Source organism: Coenobita brevimanus, chromosome 92 (genome assembly GCF_032717465.1).
Source record: "Coenobita brevimanus isolate Jiangsu-jjx chromosome 92, ASM3271746v2, whole genome shotgun sequence".
NCBI classification, from domain to species: Eukaryota; Metazoa; Arthropoda; class Malacostraca; order Decapoda; family Coenobitidae; genus Coenobita; species Coenobita brevimanus.
The window spans coordinates 22,068,402-22,088,786 of NC_137045.1; the positions used below are offsets into that span (position 1 = coordinate 22,068,402).

At 42.3% G+C, this 20,385-nt stretch overlaps 1 protein-coding gene across 1 annotated transcript in view; it reads left to right on the plus strand.

The window, feature by feature from the left end:
• The window catches only part of LOC145412163 (uncharacterized), a 147,205-nt gene that overhangs the window by 58,415 nt on the left and 68,405 nt on the right, over window positions 1-20,385 (plus strand). The window contains 10 exon segments of the mRNA XM_080282097.1: window positions 2,006-2,105; window positions 8,586-8,659; window positions 10,005-10,103; window positions 11,478-11,580; window positions 12,307-12,389; window positions 13,487-13,602; window positions 14,044-14,206; window positions 17,240-17,384; window positions 18,216-18,322; window positions 19,178-19,298. Of these exon segments, the coding sequence (XP_080138223.1) occupies window positions 2,006-2,105; window positions 8,586-8,659; window positions 10,005-10,103; window positions 11,478-11,580; window positions 12,307-12,389; window positions 13,487-13,602; window positions 14,044-14,206; window positions 17,240-17,384; window positions 18,216-18,322; window positions 19,178-19,298 (1,111 nt within the window).

A 20,385-nucleotide genomic window follows, 5' to 3' on the forward strand; every position in this document is an offset into this window, starting at 1 on the left:
GCAGGGAACACATCAGGGACATCACAATCCTGGCGAGGTCGCCAAATTTATGTTACGGAACAGAGAAAGATAACGTACACTTTAAGTGAGAATACTAAGAGTCACTACTGTCCCGTAAAGTTCCAGGTTCAAAACAAAAGAGTTAGGTAAAATTACAAGTTAAAGTTTAATGCACAAATTAACAACAAAACATTCAGGACTCATAAGGATAATGTAATGGCAAATAAACAGGTTAAATATATGGTTAACTGCAATAGCCTCTATCAACACGAAATTAGCAAGAGTAAATTTATCTAAGTCAGCCCTGATAAAATGAGATACCAGATAATACTCAGTGAATGCCAGATAAATTATTACAGATACAAACTATTATCAAAAATGACTGACATAACCCAACATTAATCAAAAACCTCACTAGGCCTAAGAATTAACCTTATGCTACACAGTACAAGAAAAAATGCAATAACAGTTATACTCAAATTACACACAGCTGCTAGATGTTTGGAGATTTCTTGAGCACTCACAATAATAATAACTGTACAGGGGAGGACAGAGATGTGAGCAAAATGAGGAGCAGATCTAAGTGGCAATGATGCAGAGACTGAGCTCATTATATAGGGGCCAGCAGAGCTTGATACAACTTTTAAAAAGGACGCGCAAATGAAGCCATGGGGACATAGAGTTGACACTCCCGCTCTGGACAACAGAAAGGACGACTTACTCTACTATAACGGTAGAAGGGGGGGACTGAGGCAGAACACGCTCGTGATCAAACATGCAGCATACTGTGCGTTAAAATTACACAAAGGATGATGAAATCATAGGCTATGTAACAACACACACACACACACACACACACACACACACACACACACACACACGCACGCACGCACGCGCGCAAAACATTACCCAGCTCACACTTTGCGAATGCAGGTGCAACAGGAAAAAACACTCAGGAACTGCAACACCTGCTTCCTACATGTTTGATACCGGTACTGCAACAGTGTACTGTAGCACCAAAGGCAGAACATTTGACATTTCCCTGTGCTCTTGACTTTTGACTAATTGTTCTTTAAATCAAATCACGACATCTTTACCAGACCCATCAAGCTTAGTCCAAATCTTATCAAAGCTTTTTGAGTTAACCTTGTCCTGTGTCCTTGGGTTTTGATCAGTCGGGCTCAAAATCGAATCACACCAGCCTTGTCTGACTTTTCCACCAACTTTGGCTTAAATCGGATGAAAACTGTTCGAGTTGACCTTACCCTATAACTATGACCTTTAGCAATTATTTTCAAAATCAAACCACTTAATTCATGCCTGACTCTCAGCCGTTCCACCAAGTATGGTCCAGATTGGATTAGAATTATGAGAGTTATACCGTCTGGCCAAAGTCAGATGATTTCATTCAGCTTAGGAGCCTAAGAGAGTTAATCAAATCATCCATATATATATATATATATATATATATATATATATATATATATATATATATATATCCACTCATCCATCATGCCATCCGACAATTATCCATTAGGTAACCTACCCACTAATTTACACTCTCATTCACATCACGTTCTTTGTGGCTTATTCTTGCTCCCCCAAGACGATATTATTCAGCTTGGGAGCAAAAATCTCCAATTGGAGGGAGTAGCTCTAACTTTAATTAACTCCTTCATTACTAGGGTGCTCTCCTAAGGTGAATAAAGTCGTCTCAGTATACAACCAAAGAAGACGTCATCGTACAGATGTTACTCAAGTCACATATCCACTTAGTTTTCCGTGTCTTGTTATCCATTCATCCATCTATCCATCCATTATCCATTCATCCATCTGTCCATTATCCATTCATCCATCTGTCCATTATCCATTCATCCTTCTGTCCATTATCCATTCATCCTTCTGTCCATTATCCATTCATCCATCTATCCATTATCGATTCATCTATCCACTCCTCCGTCCATCACAGCTAACAGTCGACCCTAACCTGCCTTTGTCCATACAGATGAACACGGAGGCCCTCAAGACTGTCACTGACACCATGAGCTTCGGCACCCTGGGGCACCTCAACGTGGGGGCCGGGGTGCTCAGGGCGGCAACAGAAGGTAGGTGCTGGGGGGATGGTGCTGGGTATGGATAGGGGGGAATATCAGTAGGTTGGCGTGCTCATAGATGGAGGGGATAGACCATAGTGAGCGGAAGACTGCTTGGGATGGATGAGTGCTGGAGATTTCTCACCTTAAGTTACCAGAAATTTCCTTCGTGTTTCAGCTAATTTCCCACACAGAATTGGCAGAATAAAACAGTGCTACGGCCCTACATTCTTTCCATAACATATCCTAATGACAAGGCATCGTATTGTAGTGCTTATCTCTTATTAGAATTCAACATTAAATTGAGGCGAGCCAGTGGAGTGGCCGATGAGTCACTGGCCCCCCCAGTAATACGCTTGGCCACCTCAATGATCATCGCAAATTTGGGGGTGAGTAATCCCTGATCCTTCTGAAGAGTTCTTGTATTATCCCATAATTAGGACTGACAACTCCATGGCCGTCCAAGTTTAAAATCTTAACAACGCCTTTGGCATTCAGAATGGAAAGATGACAATTCTCGCCAAGTATCAACTGACAGAGTATAGTGGGTGGACTGGGAATGCTAAAAGGCGGAGGGGACAGTGAGTGGGAGAAAGCTAGGGGAGAGAGATCAGCATCTTGAGGCGCTGTATATGATTTACGCGGCAGAAAGTGCGGGCAGTAAAAGGCATGAAATCATTGGCTAGGTTAGTAAAAGTGGTGTAAGTAGGCGAGTGTGTTAACGGGTGGAAGAGACAAAGGGCTGAAATGTGCAGGTGTAAGGATGTCAGTTATGATGGTGATGATGGGTGGGATGTCAGTTGGTAGGACATCAGTAGGTGGGGTGGTAAAGGGTGAGATGTCAGTGGATGGGGTGGGAAAGGGTAGGATGTCAGTAGGTGGGATGGTAGTGGGTGGGATGTCAGTAGGTGGGTTGGTAGAGGGTGGGATGTCGGTAGGAGGGGGTGGGAAAGGGTGAGATGTCAGTAGGTGGGATGGTAAAAGGTGGAATGTCAGTAGGTGGGGTGGTAAAGGGTGCGATGTCAGTAGGTGGGGTGGTAAAGGGTGGGATGTCTGTTGGGCGTACAGCAGGTGGAAGAGTGCTAGGGATGGCTGATGTCTAGTGAGTGTGTGGATGGTTGTGGTTCAGTTCAGTAAAAGTCTTCTCACAGATGCTCATGTCATTCTCAGTTCGTTTTTTTTTTTTTTTTTTTTTTTTTTTTTTTTCCCTCGATTTTTTTGCTAAAGGATGGCGGGGCTAGTGTGTGAAGGTGCTGGTGGATGCAAGGGTTGGTTGGTGGAGGAGCAATTGAGAGATGCTGTTTACCAGGTGGTGCTAATAAATGGAGAGATTCAAGTGGGTTGGCGTTTTAGTAAGTGGTGCAGCTGTGAGGAATAACAATTAGTTGGGGAGAGAAAGCGTAATATTTGCAGTTACGATCAGTTTTCATGATTGTGTAATACTGTACCTAGCATTTGAAGTACACGCAGCTAACGCAGATGAATTTTACTGAGCAAGGAGTTAGAAAATTCTGTATTCATATATATATATGTCTACGACACGTGTAAGGAATCTAAAGTCACTCAGAAATAAAAGAATTAAATACGGTGGGGGCTTAAGATATACACATCATCTTTAGTCTCTCCTCGTCGGCTGCGTTTCATATTCAGTGTGGAATACCTGAGCTCAGTAAAGAGAAGGAATGAATTAGGTTACCCTCGCCTTGATACTTTAAACCTTAGTTCACTTACTATACTGTAGAACAGAGACAGAGAGAGCAACTCTGCCAAGGAATATTTACTCTTGAACTTTAACAGCAAGATCTATAGGGCATATCAAACTTAGCCAGCCACAAGGAGAGAAATGAAAAAATTAAAGTCAGGCTGGAGAGAAATAAAAAAAAAAAAAAGTCAGGCTGGAAAGAAATTAAAAAAAGTCAGGCAGGAGAGAGAGAGAGAGAGAAAGTCATGCTGAGGACTCGTCATCGCTGACAGAAACAAGAACTTTCACGCAGAAGTGCACTACCCTTGTCCATTAACTGGTCTAATGGTCGAACAATAAACTTGCCTTGTGACATTGACCCACCACTGGTTTCTCTCAAAATCGAATCACTTTATTCTTGCCTAACTACTAACCCTACCAGCAAGTCTGATTTCAAGTCGTCAAAATTGTTTTATTTGCCCAGTGATCTTGACTTTTGACCTTTCCCTATGACCTTGAACTTTGAATGATTGTTCTCAAGATCGAGTCTCTTTGTTTTAACCTGAACTGTTCCATAAAGTATAGTATCAATCGGATAAAAACCTTAATTCAACCTTGTCATGTGACACTGGCCTTTGGCTTATTCTCGAAAACAATATTTCAACCACTTTGGTGATCTTCAACATATCCACTAAATCTGAGTTAAATCAAATAAAATTTTGATCTTGCCTTGTTACCTTGACATTTGACTGATTGTTCTCAAAACTGAATCACTTTTCTTCTTTGGCTCTTAAACCATTCGCCAAGTTTGGTTCTAATCAGATTAAAACTGCCTGAGTTAACCTCGCCTTTAGCCTTAGACATATTCTTTCCCTCTGACCTTGACCTTTAAGTGGCTGTTATCAAAATCGAATCCCTTTATTTTTTCGGTAGCCTCAAATCGTTAACTATGTGTGATCTAAATCGGATAATACTGTTTAGGTTGACTTTACCCTGTGACCTAGCTTTTCTTCTTAAACTGAATCGCTTCATTCTTGCTTTGTCTCTTTCATCTGAGTTTGACGAATTGGATTGAAACTACTGTATTGTAAATGAACATTGTTAGGTAAACGTTTAACTTAGCTATGTGACCTTGACCTTTGACCTATTATCCTCAAATTCAGTAGGTTTCCTTACTGGCTGCCCCTTAACTCTTCCACCGAGTTTGGGTAAAATCTATAAAAAAAAAAAAATCTTGTCATTTTGTTCACACACACACACACACACACACACACACACACACACACACACACACACACACACACACACACACACACGTGCGCGCGTGAGTAGGGGTGTAAATATTAAGAGTGCAAGAAAGAGAAAGATCAGTAAAGTTTCGGTTATTCATGTTTCCCTATTCAGTCAACAGCAGATAATCCAGATAACTCAGCTAGTCCAGAATATCATATAAAAAAAAAAAAAAAAAAAAAAATAGTCGTGGTGTTTGTAGCACATCGAGAATCACTGTACTCATATTAAAAAAAAATAATAATAATAATAAAAAAATACTGGAATCAGGGAAGGCAGGGAAGAAAGAAATCAGAGCGGAGACAAAGGAGTGAGTTGTACTGTATAACAATTGGATGGATGCAGAACACGTGGTGAGGCGTGTGGCAGCTGTGGCGAGGCAGCGTGTGTTATTATGTGTGCAGGTAACAACACCCTGACTCACCACACCCCAGTGATTCACTCATCCGTATGTTGGTCCTGGTGAGGGTGATGGCGCTGTACGAATCGGTGGCGTTGTGGTAATTGCTGGAGATTACAAGCGGATAGAGGGTCTGGTAGATGGAAAATGCTAGAATTTGGAGTATCCTAGAACGGTATCGTAGTTGAGGGGGTGCTTGTAGGTAAAAATTTAGTTCTGGGTAGAGGGTTGGTAGTTGATAGCGTAGGTATAGTCGGTTTATTTTTAGCTGACAGAACTGGGCTACTCCCTCAAAAGTCGTGGTTGCATGGCAATCGATGAGCCTTAGGTAGGATCGAGTCCCCTTGGTTACTAGACACACCAACTGTCAAGTGTGACTACACTTGACCATCATTTAAGCTGAAAGAAATTAAGATCTTTGTCAGGCACAAAAAACAAGAAAGAAAAGAAAGGAAAGGCAAGTGTTTGAGAGAGAGTAGTAATCGGTGAAATGATGATGAGGATCGAGGAACGGTAGTGGCTGAGGGGTAATTGTGGGTAGAGATTGTTATAATTTATTCACCTTTACACTCATGACCAGGTTATAACTAGTAATTTATTCCAACTAACAACAAGTGATTATTATTAACTGAGAAGGAGCCACAGCAGCCAAGGAATGTTAGTGCAGTCACCATTAACTGTCATGATCGAGACGGCTCTAGGATTTTTTTTTTTTTTTTACGTGTCTGACTCTGGGCAAAGGCTTCAGGGCCTATTTCTCGTGGGCAGTGACCCATCCCAAGGGCCAGTAGTCCCCCTACACCTCCACATGTCACCATTTCGGCGCTAACACCCACCATCCATACTGAATACATGCTAGGGCTGTCTCATACAGGACTGGTGTATAGGTAGTAGCGTGGTTATTTTTACGACATGTCGGCGGGTCATCTGGTAGATCAGGAAAGTCTCCTTTTTAGGAAATTCAGATCCTTAAACTGTTCCCTGTCATATTCACTTTATTCTTCCCACCACCAGACGATTTCACTCAAATGAGGAGGGCATTTTCGAATTGGACGGGTTTCATAGTTTTCATTAAACCCTTCACAGCGTCAAACCCTTCCAGTTTGAACAAATTGTAGTCTATATTTTTATCTGAGAAAATTTGCCCACCCCCACAGCTTGAATGCTAAGTCGTGGCTGTATGAAATTCGATGAGCCTTGCTTACGAAGTAGTAATAAGTCTCCTTGGTTGCTAGCCAATTTTATACTCCAGTCTGACTACACTTGGCCATCAACTTAGCTGAAAGAAGTTACGGATCTTTGGCAGATGAAATTATACGGCCTATACTGTAGTTTGACGATTGCAAGGATATAACGAGAAGTACATGTTGGGAGTGAAGAGGTTAACTTCGATGATTCAGTCTGTAATAACACCCTATCGTAAAACAGCCTCATCTGTGTAGGGCTCAGACACACCATGCACCTGCAAATCTACACACCTCGGCCCATAACAGCGTGGTTGGTAGTGAGTTTAAGCTCTTGCGGTCACGTGGGTCGGAGTGTGCTGACCTGCAGTGTTGAGGTGGGTCCCAACACAGATGAGGCTGCTTCATGATACGTTGCTATTACACCCTGGCACTAATGCATCTACCACGTAATGTGTAATCTTTCTAACACCTGGAGATTTTATTCAGCATACGAGAGAGCCCTACAGCAGATACTAAGGAACCAGTGGAGGCTGTGTGTAGTACCTCCAATTTGATAAGTTCTTCTGAGCTTAATAAAGGCGTATAGAGGTACCGTTTATCAGGTAAACATCATCTTTCATACCGAGGACGTCTTGTTTGGGTTTATTCGTGGTATCACCAGACGTCTGTATTCTGCTTTATGGGATGTCTTTTGTGCAGCGGTTAATGAAGGCTCAGTTTAACCACCTCATTTTAAAAACCCGCCCCTTAGCTGATTGCAATCTTATGGAGGTAACAAGAGCAATCCAAAAAATGCCTTACAGGATTCAAGGAGCTAAATAATGATAATAATAATAATGATAATAATAATAATAATAATAATATCATAATCATCATCATAATATTGTTAGCTTATGAGTAGCAGTGAGAAAAATTAGCCCTGTCATAGTCAGGACAACTCAAGTATTCAGTTCAAGCCAGTGTTAGACGATTTTATTCATCTGAGTGAGTATGGGTGCCTGATAGTGTCACTACTGTCGCCATCAATCCCCTTATGGTTTGGACGACTCGCATGTTTTATTCCAACCAGTGCCAGACGATTTTGTTGGGCTAAGAGTGAGTATAGAAGCCTAGGAGTGTTAATACTTGCCATCAACTCATGACTGGGGCAACTGCAGTTCTGCATTGTGTTCCTGTTAGCGTGAAATGAGTTCTGGCAGTAGAGTATCAAAACCTAAGAGTGTTAATACTGCTTCCACTCACTGTCATGGTCCAGACAACTCTTCCTATTCCAGCATTAATTATATTCGGCTGAAAATGAAACATAGGAGCTTTGGAGTGTTCATACTGTCAAACTATTAACTTTCATAGAACATCTGTAGCCGAGTGTGTGTCACTGAGGCTGAGAGTTACTTTTATGAGTTGGGTGTCGGTGAATGATTGTTGGTGTAGAGATAGGTTAGCATGAGTTTTGTTGTTGCAGAGATAGCATAAGTGTTGTTTTGTCGGTGTAAAGACAGCGTGAGTTTTGTTTTGTTGGCGTAGAGACAGGTTAGCATCAGTTTTGTTTTTATCTGAAAGGACTGGTTCACTCCCACAGCTTGAATGAAACATTATGGTTGCATGAATTTCGTTGAGCCTTCATTATGAGATCAGAATGACAGTCCCTGGCTTCTAGTTAAATCAAGTCGCCAGTCTGACTATGCCTGGTTGTCACCCAAACTGAAAGGGGTTATGGATCTTCATCAGGTTAAAATAAACGTGCTGTAGTTGAATCGTAGAAGAAGGGTAAGAGCAGTATAGAGTAGTAACTTTGAAATCATTATCAAGAATGCTAGGTCCTCTTAGAGTTTAGCTGAATGGAAGGATCTAGTAGACGGTAATTGTGGGTAGTCGTCTGATGGTAAAGTGTCATTAATACCAATGAGAAAAATTAGCCAACGATTTTTACACAGGGATCAGCACAACGGCGGCAGCAGCCAAGACAGTGGACATGGAGGCCAGGGAGACGGCGCTGGGACTGCTGGATGTGAGTCATTGTGCCTTATTAACACGTTCGTCCAGATGGCATTCCTTACTTTCGTTCTTTGTTTCCACACAGCTGATTCAGTTCAGGAGAGACTGTTCTAACAGAGGAGTTAGATATAACCTTCAGTAACTCTTTCACTGAAGACATTTCCCCTAGGGTGAATATAGATAGTCTAGTAGTAGCAAGAACAATGGAAAAAATGCTTTCTTTGACGTTTTTTTCAGCTAACGTCAGGCAGATTTACAATGCTTAATAGAAATCTACTGCACCAGAAGTGTCAAAGACAACGGCGACTATCGTTTTGACAAGAAATAAATAACTTTGTTATATATTCCATTTTATGATAGACGATATTATTTAGCTCACAGAAATATGAGCGCCCAAGGATTGTTGTTGTTAATTAACCCGCGTCTGTCTGGCCGAGCAGGCCCGTCGATCACAGGTAAGCAACTGCGTCTGTGGGCCATCCTACCGGTAGAAAACAGCATGGTACACCGTGCAGGGAACCGGTGCCTCCTTGTGATAGACAGCTTTTCGACAGGGTCGGAACAGGGTCCCTCCTCTTGGCGAAATGCAGTGGTAAATGAGGTGGTTTAGCTCCTGGGTGGTTGCTGCAGTTACTTAGTTCCATCCTGGGTATACAGCGCCACCATGTGTAGCCTCCTGGTCATTGCCACAGCCCGAAGGTGTACACAAGCCTCCATTTTTTATGATAATTTCTGAAGTATGTGATGATGATACCATTTCTGCCCTTCCTGCACCGTGGCTGACTACACTGTAATGTGGGATGCAAGTGATCATATACACCTATTACAGGGGCTCCGTAAGTGGCCATCAAAACTTAGCGGTCCGCCATCCCCTTTCCGATCCAAGTTTTGGTGGTTACTTTTTAGTCTAATCCTGCTACCGCCAGACGAATTTATCCAGCTTTGGAGATATAATTTGTACCGAAGGACTTACTGAAGGCTATAATTTAATCTAATCTTGCCAATCCAGGGAACCACTTCAAAGCTGAATAAAATCATCTGAAGGGAGTTAGGATAGAATTCAATAAAAATTTCATTGGAGTGAGAATTAATACCACGCCCGATTATACCAGTACAGAGTGATCCATAAGTCTGTTACCACTCTTAGCGGATCTTCTGTCGTAAGAGAGGTAAAAGACTTGTGAATTACTCTGTATTGTACCTTAATGGAGACTCGTGTGTGTGTGTGTGTGTGTGTGTGTGTGTGTGTGTGTGTGTGTGTGTGTGTGTGTGTGTGTTTCACCCAGATGCTTGTATTGCACCATTACTACATCCTAATCAGTATTTCCCATGATGCTGTCCTCTCTTCTCCGGACCAGACGATGACCAACAGCCTGGGCAGCATAGAGGTAACGTCACCCCAGGACATGGTACCTTTCCTCTCTGCTTCCCTCTCAGCCATGGGTTCCATCATGACCGTGAGTACAGAAAGAGCTTAAACGCTTCAACATGGGGACGTCTTCTCTTCATTTATTCCTCCTGCCTCTACACGATATTAAATTCATGAGAGACACTTCAAGCTGGAAAGGTTGAATTTAACTTTCATTTAATTCCCTCACATATCTTCCTTAAGCCAAATAAAATCGTCCTGTGATGGCTTGTTAAAGTGAAGTATATGCCATCGAACTGAATGGGTTAACAGTTTCAGTTGGGTGACTGTGTGTGTGTGTGTGTGTGTGTGTGTGTGTGTGTGTGTGTGTGTTATTGATATTCCCTCGCAGTTTTAATCAGGACAATGCCCTTACTGAAAGGTTGCTGAATTTTGCCTCTCTTCCCTTCCAGTTCGAAAAGTCTCTCTTCCGAATATAATCCTAAGGAGACAGCAAGAATAAACTAAAAAAAAATAAAAAATACGCCACCGGATTGTGGGGGATAATATAACTGATTCACGTGATATGTTGGATGTGATGCGAAACATAGAGAGAATGGCAGCAAAATGGTGAGAAGGTTGCTCATATTGAAAGAATGAAAGTGTAACTGTGATAAACAATGTAGCAGCAGATGAATGTGCAAAATATAAGAGTGACAAGCCAAAAATAGGCAGTGAAGATACGATTATTTAGGAATATGATTAGAGTGTGCGAAGAGTAGATAATATGTATATGAAATAACGTAATTCTTGAAATATGTGAACTGAGGAATTCTGCTGAAAATACAAGAGAATTTACTAAGATGGTATAATCATATGAGGCGAAAATGTAGATAGAATAATGACAAAGGTAAATATGAGTGAGTTAGAAGGAGACAAGGCGTGGTAGGCCAGATGAGGAAGTGGATGGATATGATAAATGTGTGAGTGGGAAAGCAAGGTATGGAAGTTGATGAAGCTTGAGAATTGACACAGGATCGAATTGGCTTCTTTGTTTGAACTTGTATCAGCAGAGTAGCTATATAGTTGGTGCATGTGAAGCGCATCTAAAAACAAATATATGCGATGAAAATACGTGCACATGGTTGGACCTGTGAGATACAGCCAGATTTTTAAGTGCCTGAATGATGTGTAAATGACTATGTGACCCATTGTCATGTACATGCTGTTGGTAGTTCACCCACTGCCGCTCTTTCTCCTGTCGTTTGTCTGGGTTCCACCTTATCCCGTCCTTACGTGGGAAGAGATCATGATAATGGTTTTACAGATATATGTATCTCCAAGGCTTTTCCTTCACTGTCTGTTCCCCACGATCATTTTATTAAACCTCATACCCCCCCCCCTTCCTCCTGACCATTACTTCACTGCTATCCACCGACTGCTGTCACTGTTTCATTTTCTCCCTAACCCCCCCCCCCCGCAGGGCGTGACAGAGATTCTGGACGGGAAGAATGCTGAGAGTGTCCCGCCCACGGACACGGACGCTGCCAAAGATTGGGATTACGAGGTGGACATTGGCGATGACAGTAAGTGACTTCCCTTAGCATTTAGGACATCAGTGCCCACAGTTCGAAAAGTTCCCTCCCATTCATATTTTAACCTCAACAGGATAGCCGTCGCACATCACTAACTTCTGGTCAGCGCCACTCGACATTTGTTCAGCGTAGAGATATCACTGTTCGTCAGTGGTTTAAGTCAGTCTTGATTAGACTCTTCGAATCAGACTAAAGACCAGTAGTAGTATGCAACTTAGGCCACAGGTTTGTCTTGTTAAACAGTTATGAAGTAATAATGATACATTATACCAAAGGTGGTGACGGTTATCACAGATAAGAAATGGACATAAATCTGGTTTTCATTTGAAGTAGATATGAAATAACAAGACCGCTCTGTAGGTAGTGATGGAGTTGGTAAAGAGTTACTTGATTAAGATGACCATGGCTGCATGTTGTCAAGAATACTGCTGGTTATGACAGTCAGGGGTGCTGCGTTGGTATTGGAAGTTAACACCTTCAGCCAGAAGTCTTCTTGAGTTTAATCATGGTGTTGTCAGGGGATTCTGTTCACATCTGGGGAACAGCCTCTTTGTGAAGGGGTTAATAAAGGCCATATCTATGCAGTTCGGAGGTCTCCCCCAAGTTTACTAAACCGTCGAGAGATACCGACAAAAAAATAAGAAAAAAAGAAAAAAGAACATAATGGACTGAAATAGTTAAGATGCATTCACGGCTAAAGTAATTCTCTTGTTGCAGTCAACCTCCAGATCCCCACCACTCGTAAGGCTATGCTGGAACGGAACGTCCTTGAGACCACCAGACGCAGGGCTAAGGACCAGGTGGGTACTCAGGCTGATTTTGTCTGTCTGTTCCCGAACGCCTTAATCTCGGAAGGGGTGGCCACAACCAAATTGCGTACATATTATCCTTTCCTTCAACATCAGGCTGTCAGCCCTCCAACTCACTCCTCTCTCGTTTATATACTGTACTTCTCTCCCCCATCTGTCCATCTTTCTCTACGCCTCCGAGACTAAGGTTCGCGTATTGTTCAACTGCGTTTACTTCCCACTTTGGGCATGGCCGCCACTATCCTCCTTGGTGCATCACATCAAAGACAATTATGAATTATCCATGTGCAGAGTAATATACCAGGCTTGTCTCAGCTTAGGAATATTACCCAGCCGAAGAAACTAAAAAATATAGAAGAGGTGATAAGTAAATTTTTGTCCCCGATTATACCTCGTGCTTCATTTACTTTCCCTTGTGCCTGATCTAACTTGTCAAACATATGAACGAAGTTAGATGGGCGGTATCATTTTGGCAGGTCTGTCTACCTGTCTGTCTCCTTCATCAGACTCCCCCAACACGACCGGAAATATTGTAACTGAAGGTGACACGCACATAGATTCGGTAAACCCGAGTATCATTCCTCTTCTGTCCTTCCTAGTGCACGAGTCAACTGGTATTTTCATTCCTTCATGGATACGACTAGTCAGCATTGGAACTGTCATCACCTGTCTGCCCTCTGGCTTTGACATCCAGTCATTCAAACATGGTTTTTAAACATCTAGAAATGAATGGAATTTGATATTTGGCTGTCTCTTGTTTTTCATCTTTCTTTGGAAGGACAATCTTTTGTAGGCTCGCAGCTTTCCATATTACCATCTCGTAATGTTATCCTTGCCTGTTATATCTAACACAACTTCTCTTCTTCCATCCTCATTAATTCTCATCTCTTGCCTCCCTCTCGTCACAGCTCCTCAATGCTCACTTCATTTTCATCTCTTCTTCTGTCTTGCTATTTCATCGTCTTCTTCCTCTTTCCTCCTTATTTTCCCACATCCTCTTTTCTTCTCATCCCCTTCGTTGTGCCTAATTCCTTTCTCTTTCACTCTTTCCTCCTTGCTACATTGCTCCCCTGTATCTCCTTGGCCAGGTGTCTAAGATGATGGAGATGCTGCAGTCAATAGGCAAGGAAATGGAGAAGAAGAGCGTGGAGGGCGAGGCGGTGCTGGCTCAGACATCCGGAGGACCCGCCATGATGGTTGCCAAGTACGTCACAGGGTCAAACTTATATATAGTAATTCCCGTTGTTTTAGCCTACCCTCAAGGCACAGCAGTAGACTTATAAGAGAATAAAAACAAATGTACTATACAAAATGTACACGACTCAAAGTGACAATGGCAAATAAAATGACTATGTCTGCTGCTTGTATAGGTGATTGTTGAGCTCCAACGGAGACTCCTTCACCATGTCTTGGAGCAGATCATCTACTTCTCACTGGGTACTGTAACGCCAGTGGGTGTAAGTGTTATCACAGCTGGTAAACTGCTCAGTAATTACTACAACAGTGACATTCAAAAAACATTAAGAAGACTTGGATAATATCTTTCACCTTACTTTGTAGCCTCACCATAACTTAATATTCGTAGTGAAATCCTTACTTCTGTTCTTTGTAAATTACCTACTTTCCTTCCTCCCTGCTGCGCCAGGTTGTCTGAGCAGTCTCTAAAGAACGGAATGAAGGTAGAGGTGAAGAAGGATGGCGGGCAGATAGAGCTGCCCAAGAGATTCTGTCCCTCCAGCTACATGGGCGGGCTGTACTGCAATGATTCTTTCTCCATCACTGCGGTGGAGTGGCCAGGCATCACACATGTGAGTTGGACTGATGTTCGACTTTGAGTCAGGCAAGCTAAACGCAAAGTGCTTATAGAGTACTGAGCTTCACCACAAATTATAACGTGGCATATATCTGTCAACCGTTATTGTTTCGATCATGACTGAAGGCTGTGGACTTAAACTGTTATTATTTAAAATAAAAACATTTATGAAGGCTTAATTACTGGATGACATGGGTAAGCATTTCCTAATCACAAGAGTCAGCCTCGGTGTTTGACAGTGTCCTGATAGTTCAGAAGTCTGTCTGTGCAATGGAAGAAGTTGGGTCTTTTATTCCCCTTGGAGAAAACTTCGACCACCCGTCTTACAACCTCACTTTCAAATCAGTGAGTAGTTTCGTCGGCGAAAATTTTACATCTAAAAAAAAAAAAAAAAACGCGATTATATGCATAAGATAATAAAGCATCGGCACCACAGAAAAATGCACACTACCTTGCTCAGTCGAAATCGTGCTCTACAAACCACTAAAGAACAAAAAAAAGCTTGCCAATGATGCTGTCTTGTGTTTGGCATGACCAGTCCTTTCGCTATAAAGATCATCATCATCATCATCATCCCCCCGCCCTTCTTGTCCCATTCACAAGTGAGGTGAGGTATAACCATAAAGTAAGGAAAAATAATTAAACATGACAGTAGAAGAACTAATCAGCAACATTCCCGTTGAACTGGGCCACAGACTCATTCCCTCACTGTTCAAGCCTCCGAATCCTGACTCTCCTTCACAGGCACACCTTTCCGTGTACATGCGCTTTCCAATTAGTCATTAGAGTTAATCCAGCGACCATAAAGTTAAAAGGGGGATGCCAAACCTTTGTTACGCACGAAAAGGTGCGTGAAAATAATTATGTTGTATTGTAGTGGGCCCCATAAATTATGGCAGAGTGTGTGTATTTTTCAAATATCATATATTGATTTTTGTTCACGGTGAAAGATGTACGGGCATATAAGAACATGAGGGTGCAAGCCTCTTACATTTGACTGTCATTTATGGAAAACCTGTAAATATTAGATGCGATCAGCCTTCATTCTACGTTACAGAGCCTACACAGCAACGCTACAGGAAGATCAGACGTGTAATGCCATTATCAAGTGCTTCAGAAATTATTGTAAATAACTGGGGGTTTATTCATACCTTTACGCTGTCAGTTTTATTAAACGGCCCCTAGAAATTAATTCTGTTCCGGTATCTCACAAGATGTACAGTCGTGGCCATAAATAATCACCTATCCTCCTGTACCCCATGCCTCAGACTGGTTCGTTTATGCGCGGCAAGTCACACAGGAGTAAGAGGGGCTGGGAGGTAGGGGCCAGAGAGAGAAGGGAAGGTGGGTGAGGGGACGAGCGATGGTGCTTGGGTAGAGTAAGGGAGGGTAGGTAGGGAAGGGAGAGTGATAAACAAAGTTGTGGTCACATAATTTGTCTATTTTCTTTCATTCGGAGCATCATATAAAGGAGTTACAATTCGGTACATAAAGCTGCATTACACCTCGTATAGCGGCGTCAGACAACAAACTTTAGATAGGTGGTGATATCCAGGACTGGCTCGTGAGAGAAATATACTGACGTGACAGATCAAATATTAGTGCGGAACCATCGAGATTGTGTGGCCCCAGACTGTCAACACGTGGAAGCCAGAGAACGAGAGGACACGGGCCCGCCTCCTCCAGCACACCGAAGACGAATGGGAGCTGTTCAGACGAAACCAGCAAACCATCAACAACAGTTTCCCAGGTGCCGCGAAGCCTGCATGAGGTTTTTAAAACATGAGGCAACTGGACTCCTTACTAAGGCGTTCCTGGTTGTTTTGGCTTGACCAGTGTCGGTAAACATTGACATAGATATATTTTGGGAGTTTGGGTAGGATTTTGTTTCATTTTCCCTATAACAGATTATGAGAAATACCGTTATCATATCCACCCATGAGCTCAGACATCAAATTTATTTACCTTTTATGCAGAATTATTTTAAATAGCCTTTTCATATTGAAATGTCATTAAATAATTATTGAATTGACATAATGGTGACTGTATATAGGGAGTGTATACCGCGAGGCTGATCACAGCCATTTCAAAGGTTGCGTATAATATTTAGTTCCAAAAGTTAATTATATGTTAGGGTAGAGGACGTTTCTTACACAAACGTTACGGAAGTCAAAGCCATCCAGATTCCATTCTACGTCTGAAGTCAAAATACACTGATAAACACAAATATCTGGCTCCGCACTAATGTTTGATCTGTCACGTCAGTATATTTCTCTCACGAGCCAGTCCTGGATATCACCACCTATCTGGAGCTTGTTATCTGACGCCGCTATACAAGGTGTAATGCAGCTTTATCTACCGAATAGTAACTCCTTTATATGATGCCCTGAATGAAAGAAAATAGACAAATTATGTGGCCACAATTTCGCATTTCATTCTCCCTTCCCTACCTACCCTCCCTCCCCTCCCTCATTCCACTCCAGCACCATCCCTCTTCCCCCCACCCACCTTCCCTTCTCTCTCTGGCCCCTCCCTCTCAGCCCCACTTACTCCCGTGTGACTTGCCGCGCATAAAGGAGCCAGTCTGAGGCACGGGGTACTGTAGGATAGGTGATTATTTATGGCCACGACTGTACATTAAGAGACCTGAATGTAAAATCAAATGTTGCGTGTTGTATTGTAGGAAACTACTGGAACTTGACAATAATTGATTACTTATTTAACAAGTGCAGTCGATAGGTATTAATCCCTTCACGTCGATAACCTGTTAGGATAGTTTGTCCTTGCAACCTCCAGATGATACTATTATTCACCTACGAAAAGACAAGAAGTAATGATGGAGATAAAGCCATACCTAATCCTTCCAGATGGAAAAGTCTGACCTACTGCGAATCAGATCATCTTGGTAAAGGAAGAATAACAAAAAAATAATAATAATAATAACCAGTAATTCACCTGAAATGACGTGGTTAATGACCCTTGGGCAGTCGGTATGCACTAATTCTAAGCTTTCCTCTCCCTCCCCCAGTCCTACGCAGCCTCGGCCGTACAGTTGTCCAAGCAGACGCGTGTGGTGAGCATGGAAGTGTTTCTGGAAGGCAAGATGGTCAACATATCGGGTCTGCAGGACGGCATCATCGTCGACGTTCCCAGAGAGCCTGAGGACCTTCCAGGTACGATTTTTGGAAAGGGAGATCAAGGATGAGATTGAGGGATGGAGTGGAGAGTTATATGAGAAAGGGGGATTGAGCTGGAAGAAGAGCAGCCAAATGGTAGAGGACAGGGCGAGCTGGAGGCGCAATTTTGTTTGTGTCCACCCCATACGGGATTAAGGCGTCTGGCAATGGAGAGAAAGTTGTTGTGTCTCTGACTTCTCTTCTCGTGAGGCAAGGAGGTTTTCATGCTTGTCATCCTTAGCGATTTATTTTGTCTTCTATACCACACTGTTGTCTTCTACGCCATTTGTGTGTTTTAAATATCGATGTAGACTGAATAAATAGCATACAAGAGAAGTCGGTTCAGTGTCAGTGTCGTGTGTCGGGTAGGCCACTGACGCGCTGATATTTATTTCACTGTATCACTGGCCGAGGGTCCCTTATTCATTTCTTTGCCACAACAGCAGCATCATGGGAGAAATAGTAGTGGAAGGAACACATGCTTTCACTTTCCTCACAATGAACTGTTCTTTTTCCACTCTAAGAATCCATCAAGCAAGGAAAAGTTAGCAAAAATTCCTTTCCCAATGCTTTTCATGAGAGATAATTGTTGCCTGGCAGTGACAGAGATGATGAGAATGTGACAGTCATGCACCAGTAGAGAAGTAAGAACATTCCACACGTTTTAACTGTTTATGTCTAGTAGTATGAAAAAACACCACTATCAGAGAAGAGAAAATCAAGTATCATTATAACTACGAGTACCCAAGTGAATCGGCCGATAGGTCTCAAACCCCAGACATTGAAGTTTCATACTCCAGGTTATCAATCCTTGATATAAACTGACAGAGGCGGTGATGGTAAGCGCGACAGAGGCGAGAGAGAGGATGCTGCACGTGCCGCTCGTCTACCACCAGTTCAACCTTACTTCACACGGCTCGGCGGTCAACATAGAGGTGGGTTTGTCTGTAGAACTCGGGAGACTTTCCAGCACCTTTTTCATAGCGATCTGTTTTGCATATTGCTCTTTGATATTTACGTCTGTTATTTATATTTTACTAATGCTGACATACTTTGCAGAAATTACGTGGAGGAGATTATTAATACAGCATATGCAGAAATAAAGCGGCAAGAAAATGGTGCTTGGGAGCCTCGTTATCGTATTCTGTCGTCGCTTAACGAAACTTTCTTACAATTCTTTAGCCATTTGTTAAACCTATTTAACTTCAATATTCACTGTCATAGCTCATGCATCTTATTATCGACATAGATTGCGTAAATAACATACAAGAAGTTATTAACCTGCCAGATATTAAGTTGGTAAGGAATAGATGGTACTCAGGCGCCTAAGGTGGTTAGAAAACGGGCACTGGTCCAAACCAGGTTGAAACCGTTGTATTTTCCCATTAACATTCCTCAGTATGAATTTAATTATTGCCTTGAAATGGACTTTACAGCGGCACCCCAGTACTCTCACCTACACCTGGCAGATACATTCACTGTACCTGCTGATTTTCTAAATACTTAAGTTTCAATCCTACATCTTTGCAGCCAATATCATCTTGCTGCTCGTTTGCAAGACGCTGCAGTAATCTAAAGTCAGCTGTTAGTTGGACCGTGATTAGACTTTTTTTCTTTTGAACGGGAGGTATACATGTAGGTATCTCTATGCTTCATGTACAATATATATATGTATAGTACAAGTATATGAGAGAGAAGAGGAATGCTTAGCTAGTGCTGAGATGAATTATTATTGTTATTATTTTTATTACTAGTAAATTAATAATGCACACCTACCCTACTGTCAACAGTTCACGGCCAACGGAACGTCTGCCGACAAGATGATCCTGCTGCTGTCACACGAGCACCTGCCAACACCAGCACAACACGAACTGTTCGTGCACACGGAGGTCATTCCAGACAATGACCACGGTGAGCCAAGGGTTCGGGAGAATGATTAACCTTGCATAATTTTTTATGTAACTTAAACCAAGGTCGGCCCCCACCACAGACATGCGACGTAATGTATTTAAGAGCACAATATTTTTGTACCACTGGGTGTGGCCGTTGCCGTGTGCGCGCAGAGGCAACAGTAAGAAACTGTACATGTAAATGAAATTCTTCTTAAGTCTCATGTGTGCAGGGAAATTGACGAGATGTATTTCAGTACTTCAGTTACACGTCGAGCTTCTGCTAACCCTTCAGTCGTCCAGCTTGAATTATTTCATCATTATAAGAAATTGTGTAACCTAAGCAAGTAGGATGTGAGTCAGCTATACGTGACGTTGAAGGGAGAGGAGTAAAGCAGCAACATTTTGTGTGTTTGTGACACACACACACACACACACACACACACACACACACACACACACACACAGAAAGAGAGAGAGAGAGCAAGGAGGTAAACAGTATGAGAAGAACGAGATAACCTATAGCTGAAGCACATGAACAGAGGAAAGAAAAACAAATTAATTTACAAGTCCATGTTTAGACCAATTTTAATATATGGGCTTGAGTCATGGTACAGTACAATTGCAACAGATCAGAAAGTATTAGGATTAAAGAATAAAATACTGAGAAGGATTCTTGGGGTAAAGTGGCAAGAGAGAGTTACAAATGAAAGAGTAAGTGATATTACGAGAGTGGAACCAGTTGATGAATATGTGAGACTGTCTTGCGGGAAATGGTTGGGGCACATATATAGAAAAGAAGGCAATTTAATACAGGATGTGCCAAAGTGGACTGCTAGAGGAAGAAGAGGCAGAGGTAGGCCGAGGGAAACCTGGTTGAGGACAATGAAGAGAGAAGCAGGAAAGGAGTGTTGGTGGGACCTGAAGGAGATGGCAAGAGACAAAATTATGGTGGAGAGAGTTCATCGAGGCCCTATGCATCCCATGGGGTGCCACAGGAAATGATTGATTGACACCAGATTACAGTCGTCCTCCATTTATTTAAAAAAATGTAACAGTTGGACCTCAACTACTGTAGGTTGAAGGCTTGAAGCAAATTAATCTGAGGA